The sequence below is a fragment of the Heterocephalus glaber genome, unplaced genomic scaffold (genome assembly GCF_053883595.1).
Source record: "Heterocephalus glaber isolate CG9 unplaced genomic scaffold, H.glaber_assembly_v1.0 deba00000621, whole genome shotgun sequence".
NCBI classification, from domain to species: Eukaryota; Metazoa; Chordata; class Mammalia; order Rodentia; family Bathyergidae; genus Heterocephalus; species Heterocephalus glaber.
In genome coordinates this window covers 16,330,663-16,357,087 of record NW_028258153.1, presented here as the reverse complement: position 1 = coordinate 16,357,087, position 26,425 = coordinate 16,330,663, and the positions used below count along the sequence as shown (strand labels likewise).

At 36.7% G+C, this 26,425-nt stretch overlaps 1 protein-coding gene across 1 annotated transcript in view; it reads left to right on the top strand.

Annotated features, from left to right (window-relative positions):
* Pth2r (parathyroid hormone 2 receptor) overlaps positions 1-26,425 on the top strand; it is a 120,178-nt gene that overhangs the window by 28,170 nt on the left and 65,583 nt on the right. Inside the window, exons 2-4 of the mRNA XM_004851337.4 lie at positions 13,339-13,441; positions 24,016-24,126; positions 24,249-24,364. Of these exons, the coding sequence (XP_004851394.2) occupies positions 13,339-13,441; positions 24,016-24,126; positions 24,249-24,364 (330 nt within the window). The remainder of the gene's footprint in view (positions 1-13,338; positions 13,442-24,015; positions 24,127-24,248; positions 24,365-26,425) is intronic.

Genomic DNA, 26,425 nt, shown 5'->3' with positions numbered 1-26,425 from the left:
CATTAGTTACAGTATCCCCAGTTTACAGTATAACATTGAATAGGAAAAAAATAGAAGATTTAAGATGGGATATTTTACAACATAATTTTTTAAAAAATGAAGCTTCAACTAAAGTAAGATTCAAGCAATATTTTCATTTATTAGTCAAATGAGGAAAGTCATTTACTAATCATATTTGATTGTATACAGGGGTAACTGCAGGTCAGCCATATTTTAAGGGGAGGAAGGAAAGCTATCACAAAATAAACCCATCTTACTTACCACTGCAAAACATAAAACGTCAATCCCAGCTTTTTGTTAATATAAGTACCTTATGACTACTTTGGGCTTTATTCTGATGATTTTGTTATTTGTAGACATCTGTAGTACTTTTATAAAAAAGCTACTAAGAATTTACTAAAAGCTATTAATACTAAAATAATTTCAGTAATGTGACCAGGAATGATATAAAAGAAAGGTATAGTAAGTTCTTTATGTATAAAGTGACTACTTAGAAATAATAATAACATATCCTATTACTATTAACAGCTTTAAAATAACTAGATATGCACAGTGTAAGCTACAACACAGAACACCCTTCAGCCAATTGCTTCCAATGGTAACACCTTTTTTATCTATAGTACAATATTACAACTAGGAAATTCACACTGATATAATCCACCTACCAAATCCAGATTCTACAAGTTTTACATATACTCAGCTGTGTGTATATGTATTGGTTCTATGCCATTTTTAAATTAGGACATGTTGGCAGTACAGTATGGTCACATTCATCTTGGTGAATTTATACATGCATGTAAAGCATCTTAATTCCTGTTTTTGGTCCACTTCCCCTCCCCACTCTCAACTCTCCTTCCCTCTCCATTTGCCAAAGCTCTATTTCCATTTTTTCATTCAGAGTTCTTTTCCCTTCCTTCCCTCCCCACTCCCCATCTCTAGTTCCCCTTTCCATTTGAAAAAGGTCTTCCTGTGTTCTAATATCTATCTTCTGTTTTGCTCCTTATTTATAAGAGCATAAGAGAAATAATTTGTCGACCTTGCTGTTCACTTTCTGGGTATCTCCTTGAAAGAGTCAAAGTTATATTATAGAAATATATGCATACCCATGTTTATAGTAGCACAATATGTAATACTTGAATCTTGGAAACAGCCCGTATGCCCAACAACAGATAAAGAAAATGTGGTATTTACATACAATGGTGTATTACTCTGTTGTAAAGAAAGATAAACTTGAGGTACCTTCAGGTAAATGGATGCACCTGAAGACCATGATCTTAAGTAAAATAATCAGACACACAAATTCTATGCAACTTTGCCACATATGGAGTTGCATTGGTTGGCCAAAACAGAGCCATTCCAGCACAAGGATCCCTTGTCCTATCCTTTTATGGCCATAATCACTGTCTTCTTTTCTACTGTCCAGCACCTGGAAGCCTTTAACCTATTCTTCATCTCTACAGTCATTTTCTGACTCAAAAAAATTAACCATGCTTTGTTTCTAAATGGTAATTGGAGCTCTATAGATATCTACAATAAATTCACATGTAGTTAAAATCAAAGAGAAAAGGATGAATAACAGATTTGAAGGATGACAGTTCACTGTAGTCACATTTCTGTCATTTAACTGCCTCTGAGCCACGCTGGAGACAGATTGTTTTATCTTGAATCATTTCATTTTGCTTCTTGCATGAATATAGTACTGAAATTTTCATAAGCTACAGCCAAATGTGCTAAACAAACTAGTCTTCATGTTTATTTCAGAGTTAAATACATTTTGTGAAGGGATTAAAAATGTGAGAATCCCAGGCACTTTTTGATTATCTGTATGTGTGGACGTGTTGGCTTGCGTGTTTGTGTCCATATTTATGATGTGTAGTTTATCTATTTTCACTTGTTTTATGTGGAATTAGAAAAAGAGAAATACAGAAATATTTGCATGATTGGTGATTTAATTAAAGGTGGATGACTTAATATTTCCCCTGAAGCTATCACTTTCTTATATCAGATTTCTTTTCTCCATTTTAGTAGAATGTTATAGACAATAAATTTTAAAGAGTTAAAATCATGTTTTTGTTTTCAAAGTTCCTTCAGCAATATGAAAGCTTCAACTCTCCTGCCCCCTAAGGAATCCTGAGAGTGCTGTGTAAATGCCATGAAAGATGATAATCTTAAATCTATATGAGCTTTTGAGATCTATGTGAAAACATGGAATAGAGCACTAATAAATTTGATTATTTATTATTTGGCCCTTAAGTTCTAGAGTGTATGAAAACTCCTGAATTCTATGCAAATCTCATATTATAGATCACCTCACCTATCTCTTGGACCATGGAAAATAGTATATCCAGCAGTATTAAGAGTTTTTCAGAGAAATAGAATTAATTAGATTATTTATAAAAACTGTTATGAGAAGGTGACTGACACATTGTGAAGGACTTGCTGTTTGTAAGCTGGAGACCCAGGAAAGCAGGCAAGTCTGAAAGCTGGAGAACCAGCGGAAGCTGCTGGGTGCTTGAAAAGGTGAGAGGAGATGTCCAACCTTATGCAGTGAGGTGGGAGTAGGGAAGAGGGAGGAGAAGATGTGAACTTTTTCTTCCTCTGCCTTTTGTTCTTTCCAGGCCCGCAACCATTTGATCAGGGCACCTACACTGGGAGGATCTACTGAGTCTGCCAGTTCAAATCAAATCTCACCTAGAAACATCTTCACAGACACACTAGAAGCAGTGCTTAACTGTAGCACTCCATGCCCGCCCAGACTGACACAGAATTAACCATTATGTCCTCTTATTCACTGTGTCTTCCATTATATGTTCTTTCTTTTCTCTCTTTTTCCTTTGTCAGCTTGCTAGAAATTAATTTTATTGGTCATTTTAATGAACAGTCTATTTGTTTCACTGATAGACTGTATTGCTTTTGTCTTAATTTCATTGGTTCCTCCACATATCTTTATTATATCCTTCCCTCTATATGCTTTGGTTTTATTTTGCTCTTCTTTTTGTAGGTTCTTGAGGTGAAAATTTTCAAAATTGAGATGAGACATTTCTTTTTTTCTAATGGATGTATTTAGTGCTATAAATTTCCCCTAACACTGTGTGAGCTATATCCTCATCAAAATTTTTTTTTTTTGGTACCGGGGATCAAACTTGGGACCTTGTGCTTGCAAGGCAGGTGGCAGAACCACTGAGCTAAATCCCTGGCCCTCCCCATCAGTTTTTGATACAGTGAATTTTATTTATTTCAATGTATTTTAAACTTCTTTTGCTATCTCATTTTTTCACAGTCATCTTTTTGTTAATGTATATTAATTATATAGACAAATGGGTTTGATTTTGGTGCATTTCTACATGGACATCACATACTTTGATTATTTTTATCTCTCCATTATTTCCCTTTACCTTCCTTTCATTGTCCCCCGATCCTTTTCCCACCCAATATAGTCTCTCTTCTACTTTCCCATCAGTTTTTTTTTTCTCTCTCTCTCTTTTTTTTAAAGATTCCATGAATGGAGAAAATATACAATATTTGACTTTCTGAGTCTGGCTTATTTCACTCACAGTGATGGTCTCCAATTTCTTCCATTTTCCTGCAAATGACATGATTTTGTTTTTTCTTTATGGATGAATGATACTCTACTGTGTGTCTATACAACATTTTCTTCAGCCATTCATCTGTTGACCGGCCCCTTGGCTGGCTTCATAGCTTCGCTAGGAACTATGTGAATGCAGCTGTCACTGAATTCGACTCCATGACTTTGGTGCTGAGGAGTGGGGAGGAGAAAGTGAGAAAGAGGGAGAGTGAAAGAATGATTTGCAATCACTATTTTCAATGTTTTTGGGCTGGCAGGTTTCCTCAGTCTGCTTTGATTCTCAGGTGGTTCTCTGGGCTGAGACTCCAGGGTCTACTCTGATTGTAAACACAAGCTTTCTGTGGTGTTAAAAGAAAATGCAAATAATCCCAGGGCTGGAGGAAATACTGGCTCTGCTGAGAAATGGTACCATACTGACTCAAATCCATGCAATTAGGAATAAAAAGGGTGAAATTACAACAGACCCAGTAGAAATCCAGAGGATCATTAATACCTACTTTGAGAATTTATACGCCAATAAGATGTAAAATACAGAAGAAATGGACAGATTTCTAGATACATATGAATTAGCAAAGTTGAACGAAGAAAACCTAAAAATTCTAAACAACCCAATATGAATCAATGAAATTGAAAACATAATTAAAAACTTACCAATGAAGAAAAGTCTGGGTCCTGATGGCTTCACTGCTGAATTCTACAAGACATTTAGAGAAGAACTATTATCGCTTCTCGGCCTTTTGGCTAAGATCAAGTGTAGAGAAGAACTATTGCCACTTCTGTTTAAACTCTTCAATGAAATTGAAAGGGAAGCAATACTCCCAAATTCATCCCTGGAAACAAGCATCACCTTGATCCCCAAAGCAGAGAAAGACCCAACCAAAAAAGAGAACTATAGGCCAATCGCATTAATGAACACAGAAGCAAAAATCCTCAATAAGATATTGGTAAACAGAATGCAGAGGGTCATCAAGAAGATCATACACCCTGACTAAGTGAGATTCATCCCAGGGATGCAGGGATGGCTCAACATATGCAAATCAATAAATCTAATACACTATATTGACAGAACCAAGGACAAAAACCATATGATCATCTCAATAGATGCAGAAAAGGCATTCGACAAAATCCAACACCCATTCATGATAAAACCCTACAGAAAAATTTGCATATATGAAGAAAATTAATCAAAGATGAAGATGAATATAAGGTGAAGCTTGAGATTTCAAAATAAATTGGATTGCCAGCTGTGGTTGGCCAGCAGCTTCAAGAACAAACATTTGCGGGAGAAAGGAACCCTTCTCCATTTTTGGTGGGAGTGCAGACTGGTACAACCACTGTGGAAATCAGTATGGAGATACCTCAAAGAAGTAGGGTTAGAGGTCTCATTTGACCCAGTTATTCCCCTGCTAGGTATCTTCCCAAAAGAATTAAAGGAATCATACCACAGCGATATATGTGCACCCATGTTTATAGTGGCACAGTTCATAATAGCTAAAGCTTGGAAACAGCCCAAGTGCCCATCAATTGGAAACTGGATAAAGAGGATTTTTTTAAATAAATGGAGTACTACTCAGCCATAAAGAATGAGAAACTAGAGACATTTATAGCTAAATGGATGCATATTGAGGCAGTACTCTTAAGTGAAATAAATAGGACACACGTGTAAATACCAAATAGTTTCTCTAGTGTGAGAAACTGAAAGTGTAAATAAGGATTAAAATGATTAAATTAATAATTGATAATTTGAAATAGGAAGAAAAGGTTCAAAGGGGTAGGGAAGCAGGGGGAAGGGAAAGGAAAGAAGGGAAAGGAAAAATTATGAGAAAAGAAAAAAATGGAAACAAAGTCTTTGTAAATAGGGAAGGGTTGAGGGGGTGAAGGGTGCACAGGTAATGGGGAAATATAAGAACCAAGATACATCATATACAGGTACAAGCACCCAGTGATAAATGTAAATGTATTGTATACCTAAAATGTACCAATAAAAGAATTTAAGGAAAAAAAAAGAGCAAGGATTTGCATTTTCCAGGAGCTGGGTACCTTAGAGACAGCTTCTGGGCAAAGTTGGGAAGAGTTGGAGGAAAGACAGACTTGATGACCTAAGAATACAGGCACAAACTGTGCTGGCACTATGGCCTTGGAGTAGGCAAACATTACAGCAAAGTTACATCTTATGCTACAGCCAGAGAACTAAATGAAAATAGCTTAACATCAAGAATACTCTGGGAAAAGCCAAGTTCCCAGAGTCAATATGCTATCTCCTTTTTAAATTCAAGGATTATATAGAAGTATGCTTAATTTACAGGTGCTTACAGATTTTCCCATTATCTTTCTTTTACTGATTTCTAGTTTGATTCCATAGTGGTCTGAGAATATAATATACTCCATATGATGGCAGTATTTTAAAAGTTGTTAAGATTTGATTTGTGGTTCAAGATAAGATTTTCCCTTGTATTTATTCTATAAGTACTTGGAAAGAAAGTATATTTTATATTATTACATGAAGCAGTCTATAAACAGCTATTAGATTCTGTTGATAGGTGATGTTGACTTCTATATCTTTGATGATTATCTGGCTTGTTCTATCAATTGTTGAGAGAAGGCTGTAGAAGTTTTAATTTATAGCTATGGATTTGTCTCTCTTCTTTAAGTTTCAGTTTTTGTTTCACATATCTTGCAGCTCTTTTTTTGATGCATACAGACTTAGAATAGCTCCATTATCTTGGTGAAATGACCCTTTTTTCATTGTATAATGACCTTCAGAATCTGGAGTAATTTTATTTCCCCTGAAGTTTACTTTATCTAGTATTCACACAGCTGATGAAATGGGGTGACATTTTGTGTCTCACTTACTATCTCATTGCTGTGACAAAATATCTAACACCCACACTTAAAGGAAGAGAGATTTATTTTGGCTCACAATTTCTGTCCATGGTTGGCTGGTTCCAAGGCAGGAACAGGATGGCAGAAGGGCCTGCTGGAGGAGAGAGTTGCTTAACCCCTGGAAATCAGGAAGCAGAGAGAGAAGGGAGGACTTGGGCCACATACATCCTTCTGCTGACCCATCTCTTTTAGGGGACATTTTAGATCTAAACCATAATATTCCATCCTTGGCCCCAAGAAGCTCATGTCCACCTCATTATGCAATATGCATTTAGTCCATCTTTAAGTGTCACCGAAGTCTTAACAGTTCCAGATGAAAAGCCTACATTCAAAATTTCTTCTAAGACTCAAGCAAACTCTTAGCTGTGAGCTCCTGTAAAAATCAAAAAGAAAGCTAAATACTTCCAATATACAAGTGCACTGGGTAAATATTCCTGTTCCAAAAGGGAAGAACAGGAAGATAGAAAGAAATAGGACAAAAGCAAGACCAAAAACCCACAGGGCAAACATTAAATCTTGTCATTCCATGATCAGCACCTAGGGCAAGTTGTGGTAAGATGTGCACTCTAAAAGAGTTGGATGGCCCCATGTCTAAGGCATTGCTGGTTGGAGTCTACACAGGCTTTCTCTTAGGGTGGCTGCATTCACTGCTGTGGCTTTCTTTAGCAGACATTCCACATTCCTGGCATCTCCATGTTAGGGTTTCCACTGCACTTTTGTCTTCATTTTCACAGCTTCACACAGTCCTTTCAGGAGCACTGCCTGGCCTCCTAGGGCTTCTTCTGAAATATATGTAGAAGCTTCCATGACTCCATAGCTCTTGCATTCTACATGCCTCAAAAACTAGCACCATGTGGATAATGCCACGTCTGCTGCTAGCTTGAGCCGTAACAAGGTTCCCTTGCTGTAGAAGCCTCTGAGTTCCTGGATGGCTAAGCATTGTGAAATGAATCCCAGTGGACCAATTTTCTTGAATGGGGGGCCAGAGGTTCTTTTCTCAAGTGAAAGCTATACACTGTTTACTTCTGAATCAGTCTTGCTCATTCCTGAGATACCTTTAAGCCATTTTTTCTTATGGTCCTGATGCAAAATACTTGGCTTTTTTTAAATGCTAATCTTTTCAGCACCCATGCTCTCCTCTGCCTAAACTTTTTAGGCACTTTCTTTTTCTTGAAACTGAAAACTTTTCAAATAATTCAGCTCTGCCATTTGCTCCTGATTCTCACTGTAAATGTGACTAAAAACAGCCAACAGTACTCATACCACAGCCTGAATATTGGGCTGCCTTCAGATTTCCTCAGCTAGATTAATTAGTCCTCTGCCCATAATTTCAGTCTCCCATAAAGTCTCAGGATTTGGAAAAAATGTGGAGAAGTTTTCTTCCACAGTGTAACACACATGACATCTAGTCTAATGCCGAGCAGAATCCTTATTCCCAACTGAAACCTCCTGAGCTTGGCCTTTACTCTCTGAATTTCCAACCAGAATCTCCCACTGAGCTTGGCTTCGAGTTTTCTAGGTCTTCTCTACCCTGCATCTTCAAAGCTTTCCACACTCTTCCTATGAATCAGTTCCAAAGGCTTCTGAACCAATGATCAGGTATTGCCACAGCGGTAACCCCTCTTCTCTGGTATTAATATCTGTCTTAGTTACTTTCTTGTTGCTGAAAGAAAATACTAAACACTCACAATTTAAAGGAGGAGAAGTTTATTTTGTCCATGGTTTCAGCCCATAGTTGACTGGCTCTAAGGGAGGAAGAAGAGAGCAGAGGGGCATAGTAGAGGAAAAAGTTGCTCAACCCAAAGCAAACAGGAAGCAAAGAGAAGAGAAGAGCCAGGAATACTCATACTCCCTTCCAGATGCCTTCAGTGACCCTACCGTTTTGATCATCTCCCCCACTTCAGTACCTGAGACTTTCATGGAACATTTTAGATTTAATCCATAATACCTTGTTACTACTCAGTGGAGGCAGAAGTGTAGGTTCCCCAGGCAGTGATCATTGACACCCATGGAGGGTTGCTTATTGGTATTGATGGGTAGAGATAACATTCTGATCCCAATGTGGTCTCTGCTGACTGCACGGTGGGGGTTTGTTACTACTAGGCTGACTCCCCATTAGGTGTTCTCTGACACCATCCCAGCAGGAAAGTGGGTGGCACCTTGTTTCTGGCAGGTGGGGATGGAAATCCAAGCTCCCCAAACAGTGTCTACTGATATACAGGGAGTTGGGGGCAGGGAGTGGGCACCTGGGGTCTTATTAGGCTAGTGTGGGTGAATGTTCTGATTTTCTACTCTCTTTCAAACTATTTTGGGAGATTCTAGGGGTACTTTTTTCAGCCTTGCTGGGGTGGATGTTTAGGTTCCCTAGATGGCCTTCTGTGGTGTGGGCTGTGTGTAGGACCACAGTTTTTTTTCTTCTGTAGTGTTTGGCTTGAGTCAAAGCGTTAATGCCTAAAAGTTTTCTGTCTTGTCAGCTACTTTAACTCTATGTTGGTGATGTATGAGTCAGAAAGAAAACCTAGAAATTTTACTTTCTCCAGGATCCAAGGTTCCTTATCTATTTTGTTTTCTTTTCTCCACCTTTCAGAAACTTCTCAATGCTCATATTATAAAAAGTATATCAAGGCTTTTAATTGTACTTGCTAGGAACAGGAGAAATTTTTGTCTACTCCATTATGCCAGAAGTAGCAGTTCCAGAATGCTTCTTTTTAAACACACCTAACTTATGGCTTTATGTTTACCTAAAAATAGAATAAATCTGAACATTGTAATTATGAGGATTTACATACTCTGATGTAACAAGTAGTATCTATTCTGACAACTTTACAGACTTTCAATAAAATATACCCCATTGGGATTTCTTTTAGACATTAAATCTATGACATTGGAGTTCAACATTCTATTTTAAATCACAAATGATCACTTGCCCAGGATATATTATTAATATCTGTTTTTCAAAATGTAATATTTTATTTTGGGTACAATCATTGCTTTTGGAGATATTGAATAGAGAAACTGCTCTTCTGTTTAAAGTACACTATTATTTTAATGTCATTCTGCACTAAGGAACACTTGTATCTGTAACAAAGAAGGAAGAGAATGTGATATTAAAGGATATTAAGCACATTTGCTCTCGCACTGGAAATGACTAAACTGACTAAAGATCAATTTAACAGGTCATGAATCAGCATATTCTAATCAAACTTACTAAATTTCACATTTTTTAGGACAAAATATCTGTAGAAGATATAATGTATTGATAGAGAAGTGCTATATAATAAGACAGTTCCTTGCCTTGCCTCCCTTTTTTTTCCCACAGAAAGTTTTGTTTTGGAAATGTAAGTTTGTGCTGCTGGCCTCTTACCCAATGTATCAAAATGGTTTGTGACTGTTTGAACCGTGTGACCTTTCTGTTCTGTTAAGCTCTGCCTCCTCACAGGAAGGTTCTGTTAAACTCCACCCCTTTGCTTCAGGAGTGTTCAGTAACTCTGCCCTCCCCCCCCCTCCCGTTTCATTGAGCATGCTCACAGGCATGTGTTTCAGAAATGTTCTGTAACTCCGCTCCCCTACTTCATTGAGCATGCTCGCCTACCCTGTAGATCCCTATATAAGGAGGCTTTCATTTCTGGTAGAGCACTCAGACTCCTCCGAGCCCATTGAGGCTTGCCAGCGTAATAGAGGTTATTTTCAACCTCTTCAGCTGACCAAGATTCTCCAGTCTTCTAATTACGAGAGCTATAAATGTCTCTAGTTTATCATTCTTTACGGCTGAGTAGTACTCCATTTTATAAAAAAGCCACATCTTCTTTATCTAGTTTCCAGTTGATGGGCACTTGGGCTGTTTCCAAGCTTCAGCTATTACAAACTGTGCCACTGTAAACATAGGTACACATATATCGCTGTGGTAAGATTCTTTTAATTCTTTGGGGAAGATATCCAGCAGAGGAATAGTTGGGTCAAATGGGACCTCTAGCCCTAGTTCTTTGAGGTATCTCCATACTGATTTCCACAGTGGTTGTACCAGTCTGCACTCCCACCAACAATGGAGAAGGGTTCCTTTCTCCCCGCACTCCCACCAGCATTTGTTATTGGTTGATTTCTTGATAAGTGGATGCATATTGAGACCATACTTTTAAGTGAAATAAATAGGACACACACATGTAAATACCGAATAGCTTCTCTAGTGTGAGAAACTGAAAGTGTAAATAAGGATTAAAATGATTAAAATGAATAATTGACAATTTGAAATAGGAGAAGGTCCAAAGGTGTAGGGGTGGTGGGAGAGTAAGGGGAAAGGAAAGAAAAGAAAGGAAAAATTATGAGAAAGGAAAAAAAAATGGAAACGAAGTCTATGTAAATGAGGAAGGGTTGAGGGGGTGAAGGGTGGACAGGTGATGGGGGAAAAATAAGAACCAAGATACATCATGTACAGGTACAAGCATCCAATGATAAATGTAAATGTATTGTGTACCTAAAATGTACCAATAAAAGAATTTAAGGAAAAAATTATGAGAGCTGTGACCCAGAGCTGCCACACTGAGCTATAAAGCTCTGCTGCAACAGTATGGGATGCTTTGGTTCCAGAAGTTTATCCCAGTAAAAAGGCTACATCTGCAAGAAGGAAATAAAACGAATATATCTAAGTAAAAGTTGTGCAAGGGATGATTTAAAATGATCATGTTTGATAATGAAATTACATTTCTCTGAATCAAAATTTATAGTTCTGCAACTTGCTTAGAACTTTTCCAGTGTTTTTTAGGATTGAAGTAAAAGAAAGTATTTAACTGAAAAAACAGCCAGGAAAAAATAACCCAAAAGTTTTGAAAACAAAAGAAAGAAACAAATAAAAACCTTGAATGATGCCTCATTGTTCCCTGAGAATGAATGGAAAGGAATCATGTTTTTTTGTTTTTTTTTTGGCCATGCCTAGCTAGACGACTCATTTCTTTCCATTTCATTCTCTCTTTTTGATATGTGAAATTTTATGGCTCACTTTTAGTGTAGCAACTTAGATCTCAGTTGCAGTATCCTGATAGCTAAAAATCCTAGTCTGTATTTCAGTTCTCCAAATTAGTTTTTCCTTATTCTTTTCTTTAATTCATGTAAATGTGAGCATTGAGCTACGAATGTAACCATAGCAATCACCAAAACTATACACCTATATAGTATTATATATATACTATATATATATGATCATATTAGAAAATAATAAACATCATGTATAGGAATTTGATGTTTTTTTTCTTATGCTCAGAAGGTCACAGGGGACATGTTTGTATCTCACACACATTGCAGCTCCTCTGCTGATGCATCTCACTGCTGTGGGACAGCAGCCACATCCATACCTGGTTCCACTTTCTCCTGATCCTTTAGAGTCCCTGCTTCCAGGTCAAGTGTGGGTTTAGATCTGCGATACAGTCTGCTGCCTTCTCCTGTTGCACCTTACATCATCACGGTCAGAGGGCCAAGAGTGAACATGGGTTACAAAATGTCCTTGTGGTTTTGAGCCCATGTTCCTGGTTCCAGCTAATTTTTACTCTTCCTCCCTGTCTACTATAAATCTTTTCTTTTCAATTTCCTGACCTGTGGCAATTGAATCAGACACAAAACAAGTACCTTCCAGATATTTTAAAAGCAGCTCTCCCAGTTGCATAAGGTTGATTCCTTAGAACAAATCATTTATTCTACCCTATTTCTATCTATCTCATCCTCTAGAACCTATGTTAACATCTCAGTAGTTCTCTGTTGAAACCTTGACTGCTAGAATGATCTTCACCATCATCTCAAACTTGCAAATATCATGATACTCAAACTCATTAAAATAAAGAATTACCAGATTTCTGTTAAACATGGTTTACTAGTTCCACCTGTGAATATTGTATCACATTTAAAAATGTATATCATTGAAATTAAAGTTTTCCAATAACAGAATTTTCTTTTCATTTCTGGTGGTATTAAAACCAAATGCAGGTGACTTTATCCAACAAGTATTGATTATTCACTTGTTATATGTTAGAAATAATATTTCATAGAGGGAACTGGGTATTAAGTTATCTGGTGAAAGGAGAAAGAAACATGTGTTGCAGTCTTATTGAATGTTATTAGAGCTCTGTTTATTCAAATTATTAGTGTTTTTTTCTGACACCGCTTGAAGAAGCCTTGTGATTTTTGAAAGCAGGTTCAGGTGTGAAGGAAAGTTCCAATTAGTGAGACAGTGTGATTTTGCAATTGCCATCCTTAGGCATCCAAAAATGTGCCACATAAAAATATTTAAAAACTAAAGTCTAATATCAAGTTTTTTCATATTAAAATGTTTAAAAACAGTGATTAAATAGGTAATGGATATAGTGGTACATACTTTGCCATTATAGAATCTGCTTATTAAGGCAAAAAGGCAGCTAGAAACCATGTTGACTAATTGATTTATTTTCTAGATGACAAACCAAAGCTCAAAGATGGTGAATATTTTTTCCCAGGCTTCACTGGTAATTTTTTAGCATAGTTAAATTTAGTCTTATAATCCATTTCTACTTTAATGTTCTATAATTAAATAATGGGTCTTCTTAACATTCCAGAAAATTTTCAATGTATATTATTTTTAATGATATCATCTCTAATATAATTACTTAACTATATTAAAATTTTTCTCACACTTTCTGGTATTACATTTTTATCTTTAAGCCTAATCAGGTAAAAGTTAAATTTTCCATTCATGGATTTTACATTTTTTTTCAGATAAAGGACTGTTCCAGATAGCTTGATATCAAAGCTCAACATCAATTATATTAGAAGGTAAAAATAATGAAAGTTTGTTTCATGGCTTTTTAAGAAAGAGGATGGGAATATTTGCATTTTGTTCATTTTCACAGCTGGATTCTGATGGCATCGTCACTATAGAGGAGCAGATTGTCCTTGTTATGAAAGCTAAAATGCAGTGTGAACAAAACATCACAGCTCAGCTCCAGGAAGGAGGTAAGGATGGTCAGAAAACTGTACTCCCTTTGTGCTTCTCCACCCTAGTCCTCACTAGCACTGTTTCCCTCATTTATTTGGGAGATCTTCACCAGTCAGTCTGTATTTTCATGTGGAAGGGTATGTGGCAGAATAACACCATTTTCTTTTCTCTGCCCCACTTGCTCTTTCTTCCTCATGAGGAGAAATGACTCAGCCAGTTAGTGAGTTTGGAGCAGTAATGGGCAATGGGCATGTGCACATCAGGCCTACGCTGGGATCTGTCTGTAGGACCAAGCATACAGGGTTTCCTTTGATCATGTAATGAGCGTGGAGGTGGAGGGTCCGTCTCTGAGGAGATTGCCTGAGCATTTACATACTAAGCAAGCTTATTAATACCCAACCAAACCATGTTCTGCTGAAAAAGTTCTGTTAATAAACTGATAACTTATTTCCATTTGCCTGTAAATTAGTTGTAAATTCGAGTGGGAAGTGGAGTTTGCTGAGCTCCCTAAATTTCCAACAAACTGAATGCAGCACACAGCGTCCTTAAAGTTAGGCCTCTATAATAAAATGTGCATCTGGTATCTACTTCATACTGGTTTTCCAATATTGAAACCTTGTGATTGATTTCTCTGTTGATATGATCCCGAGAATGTGCTTTGCATGATATTGATTAAAAAAAATACTTAAGCTGTATGGTGGAGCATTTGCTTGTTATACACGAGCACGAGTCCTTGGGTTTAGATCCTAGCACATGCACAAAAACATGTTGAGACTTACTGTAGTTAATTCTGACAAATATTCATGTGCTACTCAAAGGAATATATACTCTCTTGTTCTGAGTATGCTGTCTTAAAGACTCCACTAAATTAAAGCTATTAGTTTGTGATTGGTGTATTCTGTATCCATAATGATTTTTAATGTGCTTGAGCAATTTACTGTGATACATATCTTAAAATGTAATACTACAATGATAAGTTTTTCACTGAAAAAATTCATTGGATGTTTTTCTTCCTTTTTTTTTGTTAGTACATATTGGCAGTACACAATGATTACATTCATTGTGAGGAGTTGGTACATATAGATAACACATCTTAATTCTTTTTATGTCTCTCTCTTTTTTTTTGTACCAGGGATTGAACTCAGGATGTTGTGCTTGCGAGGCAGGCGGTGAAACCACTGAGCTAAATCACTGGCCTCTCTTTTTATGTCTCTTTACCCTCCCTTTTCTGCCAGTTGTATTTTTTCTACTTTCCTTTCCCCTCCTCCCATTTCTTTTTTCCAATTATCTTTTATTTTGATTTTAATTTAAATTTTGAGTTTCTCATATAAGAGAAACCATGCAATATTTAAGCTTGTGTGTCTGATTTATTTTACTTAACTCTATGGTCTTTAGGTGCATCTATTTTCCACAAATGATTCATTTATCCTTTTTTATGGCAAAGTAGTACTCCATTGTGTGTAAATATCATATTTTCTTTATTCAGTCATCTGTTGATGGACATATTGACCACTTCTAAGATTTAGCTATTGTGACTTGTGTTGCTATAAATATGAGCATCCCTGTATCATTGTAATATGATGACTTTAACTCTTTTGGGAAGATACCTAGGAGGGGAATAGCTGGGTCAAATGGAATTTCTAGTTTTAGTTTTTCGAGGGATCTCTGTACTGATTTCCATGGTGGCTGCACTTGTTTACACTCCCACCAGTGTTGTAGGTGGCTATGTGACTGTCTGCTCCTGACAGCTGTCTGTGGGTGGTGAGCTGGAGATGGTGAGAGTCAGCAGAGACCCTTTTGCTTCATACATTTTGAAAATATGTCATTAGGTATGTTAGTTTAGATATTAGTTTGGAAATGTTGTATTTTCAGGTGAATTAAACCTTTTACCAATATAAAACATTCTTTTTTATCCCTAGGACTGTTTCGATTTAAATATTAAAATATGTATTGGTTAAATTATTATATTAAAAAAGCAATATTTAATAACACTAGTTTCTTTCTTTTATGGTAAGTATTTGCCTGGCATAACTTTTCCAATCCTTTAAAATGTTTTAACTGTGATAAAGTGCTTATAAAATTGCCATATTAACCATTTTAAATGTAGTATTCTATAATGTAAAGTATATTCACATTGTTGTTCAATGTCAAGAAATTTTTCATCTCGCACAGTTGACATTCTACATCCATTATATAGCTGCTTCTTCCTACCCTTTCATTAAACTTTCTACACACAGTGGTACCTTGGCTCATGAACTTAATTTATTCCATGATTCTAGAGAAGATAGGCACAGTTGTGTTCACCACTCCACGCAGAGTTCATGAATAAAAAAAATTTTGCCAAATTCTTCTGAGTGCAAACCAAATTATTTGCAAACAAGAGCATTGCTGAACTGTGGTACCACTGTAAACATTTTGGAGTATCTTTTAAAAGCAGGATACATGTCGTCTTCTTGTTATTCATTTTGATAACTTTTGTCTATTAAATGAAGTCCAATTATATAAGTTGTGACTCTCTCTCCATATAATATATATGTAATAAATTTATACATATATAATGAATATATAATATATAATGAATTTATGTACTTATATATGAATTTATGTATTTATATATAATGAAATTAACTCTACCATCTTATTTAGGCTTTCAGTTTCACTAGGTCTTATTATGTGTCCTTTCCATTCCCCTGATAACAACTTTCTTTTAAATTAATGGAGTTTTCCTGCTTATTTCATTCCATCTTGTCTCTCCCTGTCCCACAACTAGTTTGAAAGAGATACATTGTGTTTATTTATGGTAGTGGTTACCCCAGAGCAGTGATGGTGAACTTTTCAGAGCTTTCAAAGATATAAGCAGCCTGCTATGGCTCTCCTGCCATAGATTCGTTACCACTGCACTAGAGATTTTTAAAATGTCTTTTAGAGAAATTTTAGAGTTTACCAATAACCTTCTGCTTTCCAGATAATATAAGTGGTATGGCATACACTGATTGCTTCCCAAGTTATAAACTATTGCTCAGGATTGTAGTTTTGCCTTAGTTTTATGTCATTTCAATTTTTCTTCTTCCAGAAATGTTATTTATGTATTTATTATTTTCTTTATATAGGAATCTACTGGTGCTCACAGTTTCTGCTTGCCTGAAAATATCTTTATTCCATTTGCAATCTTGAACAGTACTGTTTCTGGAGATAGTACCCATGGTTGAGAATTATTTATTGTTGCCATTGTAGGTATTACTTTACTCTTTCCCTTGTGCCCATTGCTATTGTTGACAAATCAGCTCTCAGTCTTTGTTGGTGACTGGCTTTTTCTCTCTGGCTTTTAACAACTGCACTTTGACTTTGATGTTCTGTGGTTTTTATCTGTATGATCCATGTTCGGATTCACTGGATTTTCTGAATCTGAGGATCTGTGTCTTTGTTTAGTGACAGAGATGTTTCAGTTATGTCTTTGAAAATCTGTTCCCTTTCATTCTCCCTCTTTTGTCCCTCTGTAGCTTTAAGTAGATAAATGTGAGACCTTTCCATATTGCCTTCTGTAGATCCAGGTCATATATTTTCTTTTTCTTTGTTTCTCCACTGGAGTCTTTTGTGATTTCTTCAGATTTATTTTCCAGTTTGTCACTCTGTTCAGCTATAAGAGCTGTTTAATCCATCCACTAGTTAATTTGATTACTTTTTCATTTTCTGAAATCTTCATATTTGATTTTGATAGTCTCTTGTACCATCAATAATCATTCAAGTTCTTCTTGTTTCCCTAGACATATACTTCTTGTCCTGCATTTGATAATTCTTATATCCACAGGCTTTGCTGATCAATGCTGACAACGATGTGTGGTAGCTTGTGTCCTTATGTGTCAGATTTATAATAAGGTACTTGGGGTCCTTGGTTAAAATGTTTTCCTCCTGAGAAAACCTGTTTGGTTTTCCAGGTTTCTAGAATAACTGAAGTCTACTTTCAACTCAATTTAGAGAAACATGAGTGGGGGTGAATTTAGAAAGTTTTAGAGAAGCCTCCCCCCCGCCTGCCCCCCCCCCAACTATTTCCTCTTTCAACTCTTACTTCAGCCAACAGCTAAACAGGGCAATCTCTTTTTGAAGGATGGTTTGGTTTCTTATTCACCAATTAATGAGTGGGTCATTTTTTGACTTTACTGAGGGAGATTCTATCTAATTTTCCAAATTTCTTAGGCCCCAGGCTTATCTTTTGTTGCCAAAATGTTTTCCAAACCCAAGCTCTTAGCCAAATGGATAATAGGGCTAAACTAAGGTCTAAATGCAGTGCTTGCTATCCCCATAGAAAAATTTCTGTCCCCACCTTCATTATTTTACTTTATAGCCATCTAAGCCATCTTAAAGAGAGGAGGTTTTATATTAACCTAGCCTTTGTAGGTGTCTTGCACTAGGGGTCCTTTTATTAATGATCAGTCTAGTAGTGCCCAGAAAGAGAGTCAGTCACTCATGCTCCTTGCAATAACACTGACCCTGGTATCTCAGTCATGCAAACCTACTAGCAAGGATCAGCATTGTTACTGTTTGGCTGGTGAGTTCGTCGTCTCTCAACTCAGAAAGAATTACAAGGTAGAGAGTCAAAAGAAGACTGAGCACAAGTATTTATTGTAGAAGGAAAGCAGCAAACAGCATTTAAAGTAAAGCCAGAGTAAAAAGCCCCCAGGCAGATGAACCTGGGAGGGGACCTGAATGGACTACCAAAGTGACTCTTTGTCCAGGGATCTTTATACACAAAAATGACTACACCTCAGCCAAGTTGAGGTCAACCTCTAGGGTTACAAGTAGGAAAGTCTGACTTAGAAGTGGGCCTATGGGAACTCAGATGCACCATTCATTTTAACTGTAAGCAGGATAATTCCTGGGGGGGAAAATCTCACCAATCCAATGTGGCCTTTGTTTGTTGAGCCTCCTGCACCCTGGCCTTGGATATCACATCCTTCACTGAATCTTCTCTGGCTGCCTGTCCTGTCTGTCCACATTCCTCTCCCATCATGGGCCAGTGTTACTGAGAAATCTTTTTACCTTTCTTTCCTCAGGTTCTTGCTCATTTAACAGAAACCAATTGTTTAGATTACTGTTGGGTGCCTCTTATTAGGTTACAAAAATGATATCCTGACCTTAGAAAATGGAACCCAAGCCCAATCACAATCACATGAGGGTGGAGGGCTCATGGTTCTATTCTTCTCAACTCTCTTGCTATCTCCATTTCAAGCATCACCATGAAGGAATTTGTTGGGATTATTATCTGTGAGGGCTGACAAACTCTTCTCTATGAAGTCTCATGACATTTGGACTGGAAGTATCTACAAGATTACTAGGAGATTTCTTCAGTGACTCTGTTATGGTTCAGCAAATAACTATTATGTGTCCACAGTATGTTGCTTCTGTGGATGGCATTGAAGGGCATAAAAGATTGTGTCCTTAGGGCTGGGGATTTAGCTCAGTGGTTCCGTTGCTTGCCTTGCAAGTGCAAGAACCCGGACCCGAGTTCAATCCCTGGTATAAAAAAAAAAAAAAAAGATTGTGTCCTTTGCCCGTAGGCTTGACAGTTTCATAAGGGTGGTAAATATCTTTCAGGATGGTGTGTAATTTTATGACAGAAATATTCATAGCTATAGATAAAGGAGTGGGAATTAGATGTGTAGAGGAGGAAATGAAAAAGGCATTCCTGGAAGAGGGAATAGGGTGGACAAATGTCATTATTAGCCGGTCATATGCCATAATAATTACATATAGAAGAATAAACTAACTGCATGTGTAAACTTATGTAACATCTAAAATTTGTGAATATGTAAATAACATAAAAGATGTAGACAAATACTAAAAGAAAAAAATTCTTTTGATATCTTCCTCCATACAAATGGAATAGAATTGAATATGTTCATATTTTGGCCTACCTTTCAATGAAAATGTCTAATTATATGTAAATTGACTCAAAAGTTCTTCACTTAAAATTATCAAAAATTAAAATGACATTTTAATTTCACTGGATAATTTAAGAAATTGTCATTATTAAAGGTGAGAGACATATCAAAATATTTAAGATTGAACAGCTATACTGACTATAATTTATTTTTAAATTGTTGCAGAAAATAGATGAAATAAATATTATAACACATAAACAACTGCTAATTTTAGGCTATGGATATACAATATGCTGCTTTATTTCTTAAATCTTTGCACAAAAAAAGGACATAAACATTTCCTAATACTTACGAAAGAAAGAAAAGGAAATGTAAACACAAATACATAGTTATGAAACTACTGACATATTTAAAAACAAAAAGCAGGATACTATTCATTTTGGTTCCACTTCCAACCATAATCACATTTTGTTATGTGCAACTGAAGAGATTGAAAAAGAAAAAGCTAGATTCTACAAATTTTAGATTATTCTTTAAAAATATCATGGTTGAAGAAGCTTCAGGAATAATTAGTTTTTCCTGGCATACACAAAGAATTAAAGTCCTATAATTAATGATGTTATTGTATAAAGGGAGAGCAGTGAGTCATTAGGCAATTAATTAGTTTCTCACCAAATAATGAAAGTATTTACTCACATGATGATCAATGAGAAGATGTTAAGTAATATCTCTATTTTCTGTATGAGGTCAAGGATTCCCCAGTCTTTTCAACCTTTTGTGAATATTCACCACTCTCTTTGTCAAAGAGCCACCAGAGAAATAATCATGATCTACACAGACATTATTTTGAAGGAGTATTGTTTTCTGAATTTTGCAGGTTATATCTGTGTATTTACATATGTAGTGTAGCATTTTGCAGAGAACTAGAAAACTGTCCATTTTAGAACATGAGGAAAAAATCTTTTTCATAGCAATTTAAAAAGTAATTACAGGGCCAGGGATTTAGCCCAGTGGTTCCACTGCCTGCCCCGTGGGCACAAGGACCCGAGTTTGATCCCTGGTACCAAAAAAAAAAAAAAAAAAAGTCATTACAGGATAAACTGGTGACTGGGTATTACCCTTATTTGAAGACCTTTTTCCATCATAGGTCTCTTATCCAAAAATAGCATGTTAGTGCAGCATATGTTTTAGAGGGATAACTAATTATAGGAAAACAAGGACACAGGTCTGGATCGAATTTATTTAGATTGTACAGTAGACATTGGGTATTTGTCTACTGGACAGTTAGTCAACTTTCCAATAGTATAACAAATACCCTAATAATAAATTAACTTATAGAGAAGAGGTTTATTGGCTTACAGTGTTACAGGTCTTAGTCCATGACTGATTATCCCCGTTGCTTAGGGTCCATGGTAGCACATCATGGCTGGAGCATGTGGCAGAGCAAAGCTGTTTAACTCATAGCTGGGACTCAGAAAACAGAAAGGAGGAAAGAGGAAAGAGCCAAGTTCCCATGATCTGCTTCAAGCACACATCCCCAGTGACCAGAAGACCTCCACTAGACTCCACCTCTGACAATCTCTGCCATTTCCCAAAAGCGCCAAGCTGGGAACACATGTGCCTTAGGAGGATGTTTAAGATGCAAATTACAGCAACAGTTTAGATATATAGAGACATACAATTTGTGAAGGATAAATAAATGGGGAGGAGTTATATGGGATTCTCTCAAGATATAGAAGAATATCTTGTGCAAAATGGGTGGGCAGACTTCTGACCTACATGAGGTTGACTCTTTACGCTGTATAAGCAAATCAGATAATGGTGGGAAGAGAGGTAGGTAGACCTACACACTAGAAGCAGGAGCCAGTGGAACGAGCTCCAGGGTTGCCTGTGATATGCAAAGCCCAGGCTTTCATTATGTGCGCAAAGCAAGGCTGTTTCCAAGAAAATGTTCTCTTCTACAAGTACAGTGTGGGTGAGGGAAGATTTTTTTTTTTCTCTCATTCCTTCAGCAACTCATAAAGGAAGTCAAGAACTTGTTTCTATGTGCTAGGTGGATACTAAGAAGTTAATTTCAGGTTTATGGTGAGGTATTTTTTTGTTTTTGTTTTTTTGGTACTGGGGATCGAACTCGGGACCTTGTGCTTGCAAGCAGGCAGTGGAACCATTGACCTAAATCCCCAGCCCTATGGTGAAGTACTTTTTGTAGAGATCAATGTTTGTATGAGGTTCTATTATGATGACTTCAAAACTGAGCAAATAACTTGACACGGTGAACATTAGCTAAGACAAAAATCCTCAACTATAGTTAGTTTAATTGGTACCTAAACCTTAGAGAGAGAGAGAGTTACAAAGGATAGCCCTTGTGGTAGCAGAATAATACATCTTCAAAGACATCTACCCCCTAACACATGACATACTGCCTTTGTATGCTGTTTTACATTGCCAAAGGTTACGGAAGTTAAGAGGGGGAGGTTACACTAGATCATCCGGGTGGCCCAGTGTGACATATATACTGGTGAAAGTGGAAGAGAGAGGCAAAAGAAGCAACCAGATTTGTGGCAGAAAAGAACAGAGGAGGAGAATTCAAAATGTGAAAAACACTCAGTCTGCTTTGCTTACTTTGAAGTCAGAGTAAGGGGACTACAAGCAAAAAATGCAAGCAGCTTCTAAAAACTGGATCTGGCCCTCTGCTGACAGTAAGCAAAAAAAAAAAAATCCTCAGTTCTACACCTTCCAGGAACTGAATTCTGCCAAACACTGAAATGAGCAAGGACACGGGTTCCTCCCAAGAGTCTTCAGAAAGGAAAACAGGGCTGCTCAGCCCTTGATTTTTCCACTTGGGAGTCTATTAGTGGAAGCCTAGCTGAAACTGTCGACTTTTGACCTATAGAAACAAGGAAAAATAAATTTGTGTTATTTAAGATGATAAATTTGTGGTAATCTGATAGTAATAGAAAACTAACACAGCACTCATTGAAAGATATCTCTTCTTGGGAAGTTTGGATCTGACGTGGCTGACAGTGGGATCTGAATTTTCTTAGAATTTTAATCTATAATGAAAGGAAAGAGCTCTAAGGAGCACAGAACATCAACAGTGAATATGTGTTAAGCCACACCATGTGCCAAGGGCTTTTCCAGGAACACAGCTGACACACAAGACAAAAATAGACACAAATATCTGCCCTCCAGATTCTTTTCTTTTCCCCCTGCTTGTGAGGCAGGTGCGGTGCCACTGAGCTAAATCCCTGACCTGTGCCCTCCAGATTCCTAAACCACCTTAAGGAAACAATAATGAAATACACAGTATTGCAAGGTGATGAGAGCTTAGAAGAAATAAATAGTAGGAAAAGGTGGTAGGGAGTGTTTCAAGATGCAATTTTAAATAGAGAGCATGTACTCAGAAGTTGACATTTGAGTAAAAATGTGGGGCAGGTAAAGAAGTAAGCACTGAGGTGATGAGAGTCCAACACTAAGATCTAGGAAGACCAGGCAGTGTTGTAGCTCTAAGAGCTGGAATGGGAGCTCAGGTTGGTGAGAAATACTCGGGGAAATGGCAGATCCTCAGCACCTTCACATTGCCGTGACTTAGGCTTTTGCTTGGAGAATGATGGGAGCTTTTGGTGGATTTGGGTCTATTGAGTTAGGAAGAAATGAGGCCGCACCATTGGTAACCAGTTTGAGTTGGGAGAAGTAGAGTGCCCATGTACACAGCAAATTACATGCAGGGTTTATTAGTTATAGGCAGGCAGCAACAACAGAAGCTAAGATTCATTGTGAGCAGATCCCCTGTCTCAGGAAAGCTGCTAAGGTGGATGGAACCTATTGCACATGCCCCATTAATTCTGCAGCTGAGTCACTCCAAAAGACTCCCTGGAGCACATGACGGGTAGTGCTAAGGTGCGGAAGCACCTCTCATTCCTGGGAGGGACTGGAATGGAGCACAATCTGTTCTAGCCACTCTTTCCCCTTATCTCAGGATGTTGCAAAAAATTCCAGCATATTCTATAATTAATCTTGAGCACTACAAGCAAATAGAGTTGGGAAAGCTGGGTGGTTCCAGTGCCACCTACAGAACTGTCTTGCAGAGAATGAGCAGAATAGAATCAGGAAGACCAGCTAGAGACCACTGCAGTAACTCTGCATGGACATGTGGTAGACACAGGCTCCCACAGCGGAAGTGGGGGATGTGTGTAAGAACAATGGGTTCTGGATTCATCTGGGAAGAGTAGAGACTTGTCTGAGATGAGTGTTAGACTCCAAGACATTGCTGAAATTATTGGTAAAGAAAGCTCAGGATATTGAATCTGTTTTGTGTGTCATGTTGTTTAATAGCAGTTTTTAAAAATCTAGGGTGAAAATGTAGTTACTATTATGACATTTGGAAGCAGTATACTATGGTTGTTTGCAGTGGCTTCCAATGTTTCTTATACATTAACTGCTGTAACTGATACACTGAGATACTTTGAATATTTTTAATTTTACTAATCAAAGGCTCCTACTAATTGGCCTCTGAAAAGACAAGGCAGATGAATTTTGGGACATTTGTACCCTATTCACACCATTCTAGTTTCCAAAATTACCAGTTCGTTTTACATTTGCCACAGGTAGTGACCTGAGGTTTGAACAAATTTGTTCTCTAATTTCTTGTATTGTTCACTATTGTCTGCTTATTTTTCTTTAGTTGCTTTTTAATTTTTTTTTCTCATCAGAGGGCAATTGTTTCCCAGAATGGGATGGACTCATCTGTTGGCCCAGAGGAGCAGCGGGGAAAATATTGGCTGTCCCATGCCCTGCTTATATCTATGACTTCAATCATAAAGGTATTGAATTTTCTGAAATGATCAATTTAACACAGAAATTTGTCTCTCTCTCTCTCTCTCTTTTGTTTCTTAATAGACTCTAAGGGAACTGAGCCATCTCATCATCTTTCGTCTCTTTTCAGGAGTTGCTTTCAGGCATTGCACTCTCAATGGAACATGGGATTTTATTCAAAGCTCGAATAAAACATGGGCTAATTATTCAGACTGTTTTCTGCAGCCAGATATCAGCATAGGAAAGGTAACAACATTTTTATATTTTTGAATTGCTAAGGGAAAGCAGAATGTTTTTATGTATTTCTTGATTGTCTGTCATTATATATTAAAACCTTTTTTCCCTATGACACAAAGATCATGAAAGTTAATGCAAAGTTGGAATATTTTCAGATGGATTTGCACCATTCTGATATTTTCCTTAGGTTAGGGTAACCTGGTCAAGATACACACACATATATACTTACAGATGTGTGTGTATTTTGTTACAATGTGTTATGTTTACATTATATTCTGTGATATATATTTTTAAATATATATTTCATATATAGCTCCAAATAAGTAGTCAGCAACATGAGTTATGACTCATTCTGTTACCAGTGAATGTCTACATCTATATCACTCTATATTCCTGAAGGATATTCACATTTTAGAGTATTTTTTACTTCATTAGCTCTGCCAGTAGGTGACTTTATTAGTATGTGAAATATTAATTTTGTAGAATTGAAGAGGAACAAGGGGCATCACGCAGGCTTTGTAGCACAATAACTTCATTCTCAGAGATGAGTCAGCTGAGAGGCAGAGATTGTTGGTCAAAGTGACAGTGCTTGCTAATGTCAAGGTCTACAGCAGAGCCCCGGTGTCCTGATTTCACTTCAGTGCTCTTTGCAATGTAGCAATCATACATAAACCCTGAAAACTTCTAGAGTTACTTTTAAGTTATATTTAGCGATTTAATAAATACGCTTAAATTCATATTGTTTTGACTTTGTGAGAAAAAAATGCTGGAAGGGATAGGCATCTGTTACTAGGGATGAATATGTTGATGTGCAAATAATTTTTATGCGGACTCTGAAAACAGCCCATCATGCATAAGCTCTCTAGATGTCAGACACATTTTTATGCCTGCTGCCTTTTAGAGGGAGTAGGAAGGAGAACAGTAAGGAGAGAAGTGAGTTGAAGGTTTCTTTGTTCAGTTTTACAGGGTAAGAACTTTCCTCTTTTTAACACAAAGCACTACCATACCACCCCAATAAGTTATTTAGTAATTGGCCAAATTTTTCCATTTAAAATTTTAATTTTTATTAGCATAATGATTATACTCCTTGTGTGGAGTTGGTGCCTGTATGCAACACATCTCAATTCTTTTTTTCATCTCTTCCCCTCCACCCCCATGTTCCTTCCCTTGATTCCCTTCCTGTTTAAGAAAGATCTATCTTCCTACTTCCTGTTATCTCTTTTATTTCATTCCTTATAATTTGGGTTGAAAGTTCTTAGATAAATTGTGAACGTATGGAGACTGTTTTATCCTCTAATGCCAACATTGAGAAAATATAAAATGCTTCACAATAATTTTAATTTCCTTTACAGAAATAAACATTCCCTGATATTTACACTGTGATGATTATTGGTTATAAATTAAATGATGACAAATGCAAGTTTTCTACAGCTTTTAAATAGCCATTAAATTAAATCATAGTTTTATTTATGCAGAATTTTAAACTTATAACCATTTTTTGTGCCTACTATATTCCAAGGGTTAAAATAATTAAGGATAAATACAAGATATACATTATTTCACATAAAAATAATTTAGAAGTTAACTGAATTTGAAGAATTTTGTTAGCATAAACTAATTTCACCTTCCTAATTAGAAATATAAAGATTTTCTATTGTTTATAATCCTTAAGGAATGATTTGAGAAGACTCAAGAAAAGTATATTTACCCCAATAAGAGAGTTAGAAGGCTTGATACACTGTAAGTCAAAATAAAATTGCTTATTTATGAGATATAAACTATTAATGGTTAAATGAACTTTTTTATAAGAAAGGAAAAAATAAAAAATTAAGGAAGTATGTATTCAGAATAAATGCCACATAATTAAAAAAGAATAAACATCACATCTTTTTTTGGTACCGGGGATCGAACTTGGGTCCTTGTGCTTGTGAGGCAAGTGGCAGAACCACTGAGCTAAATCCCTGGCCCCACTAAACATTGCACCTTTATTGGAAAAAAAGACTAAGATTTTAAGAACTTATGATTTTTTTCTTTAAATAATTGCAGTATCATTGACATGGACAAATGAGG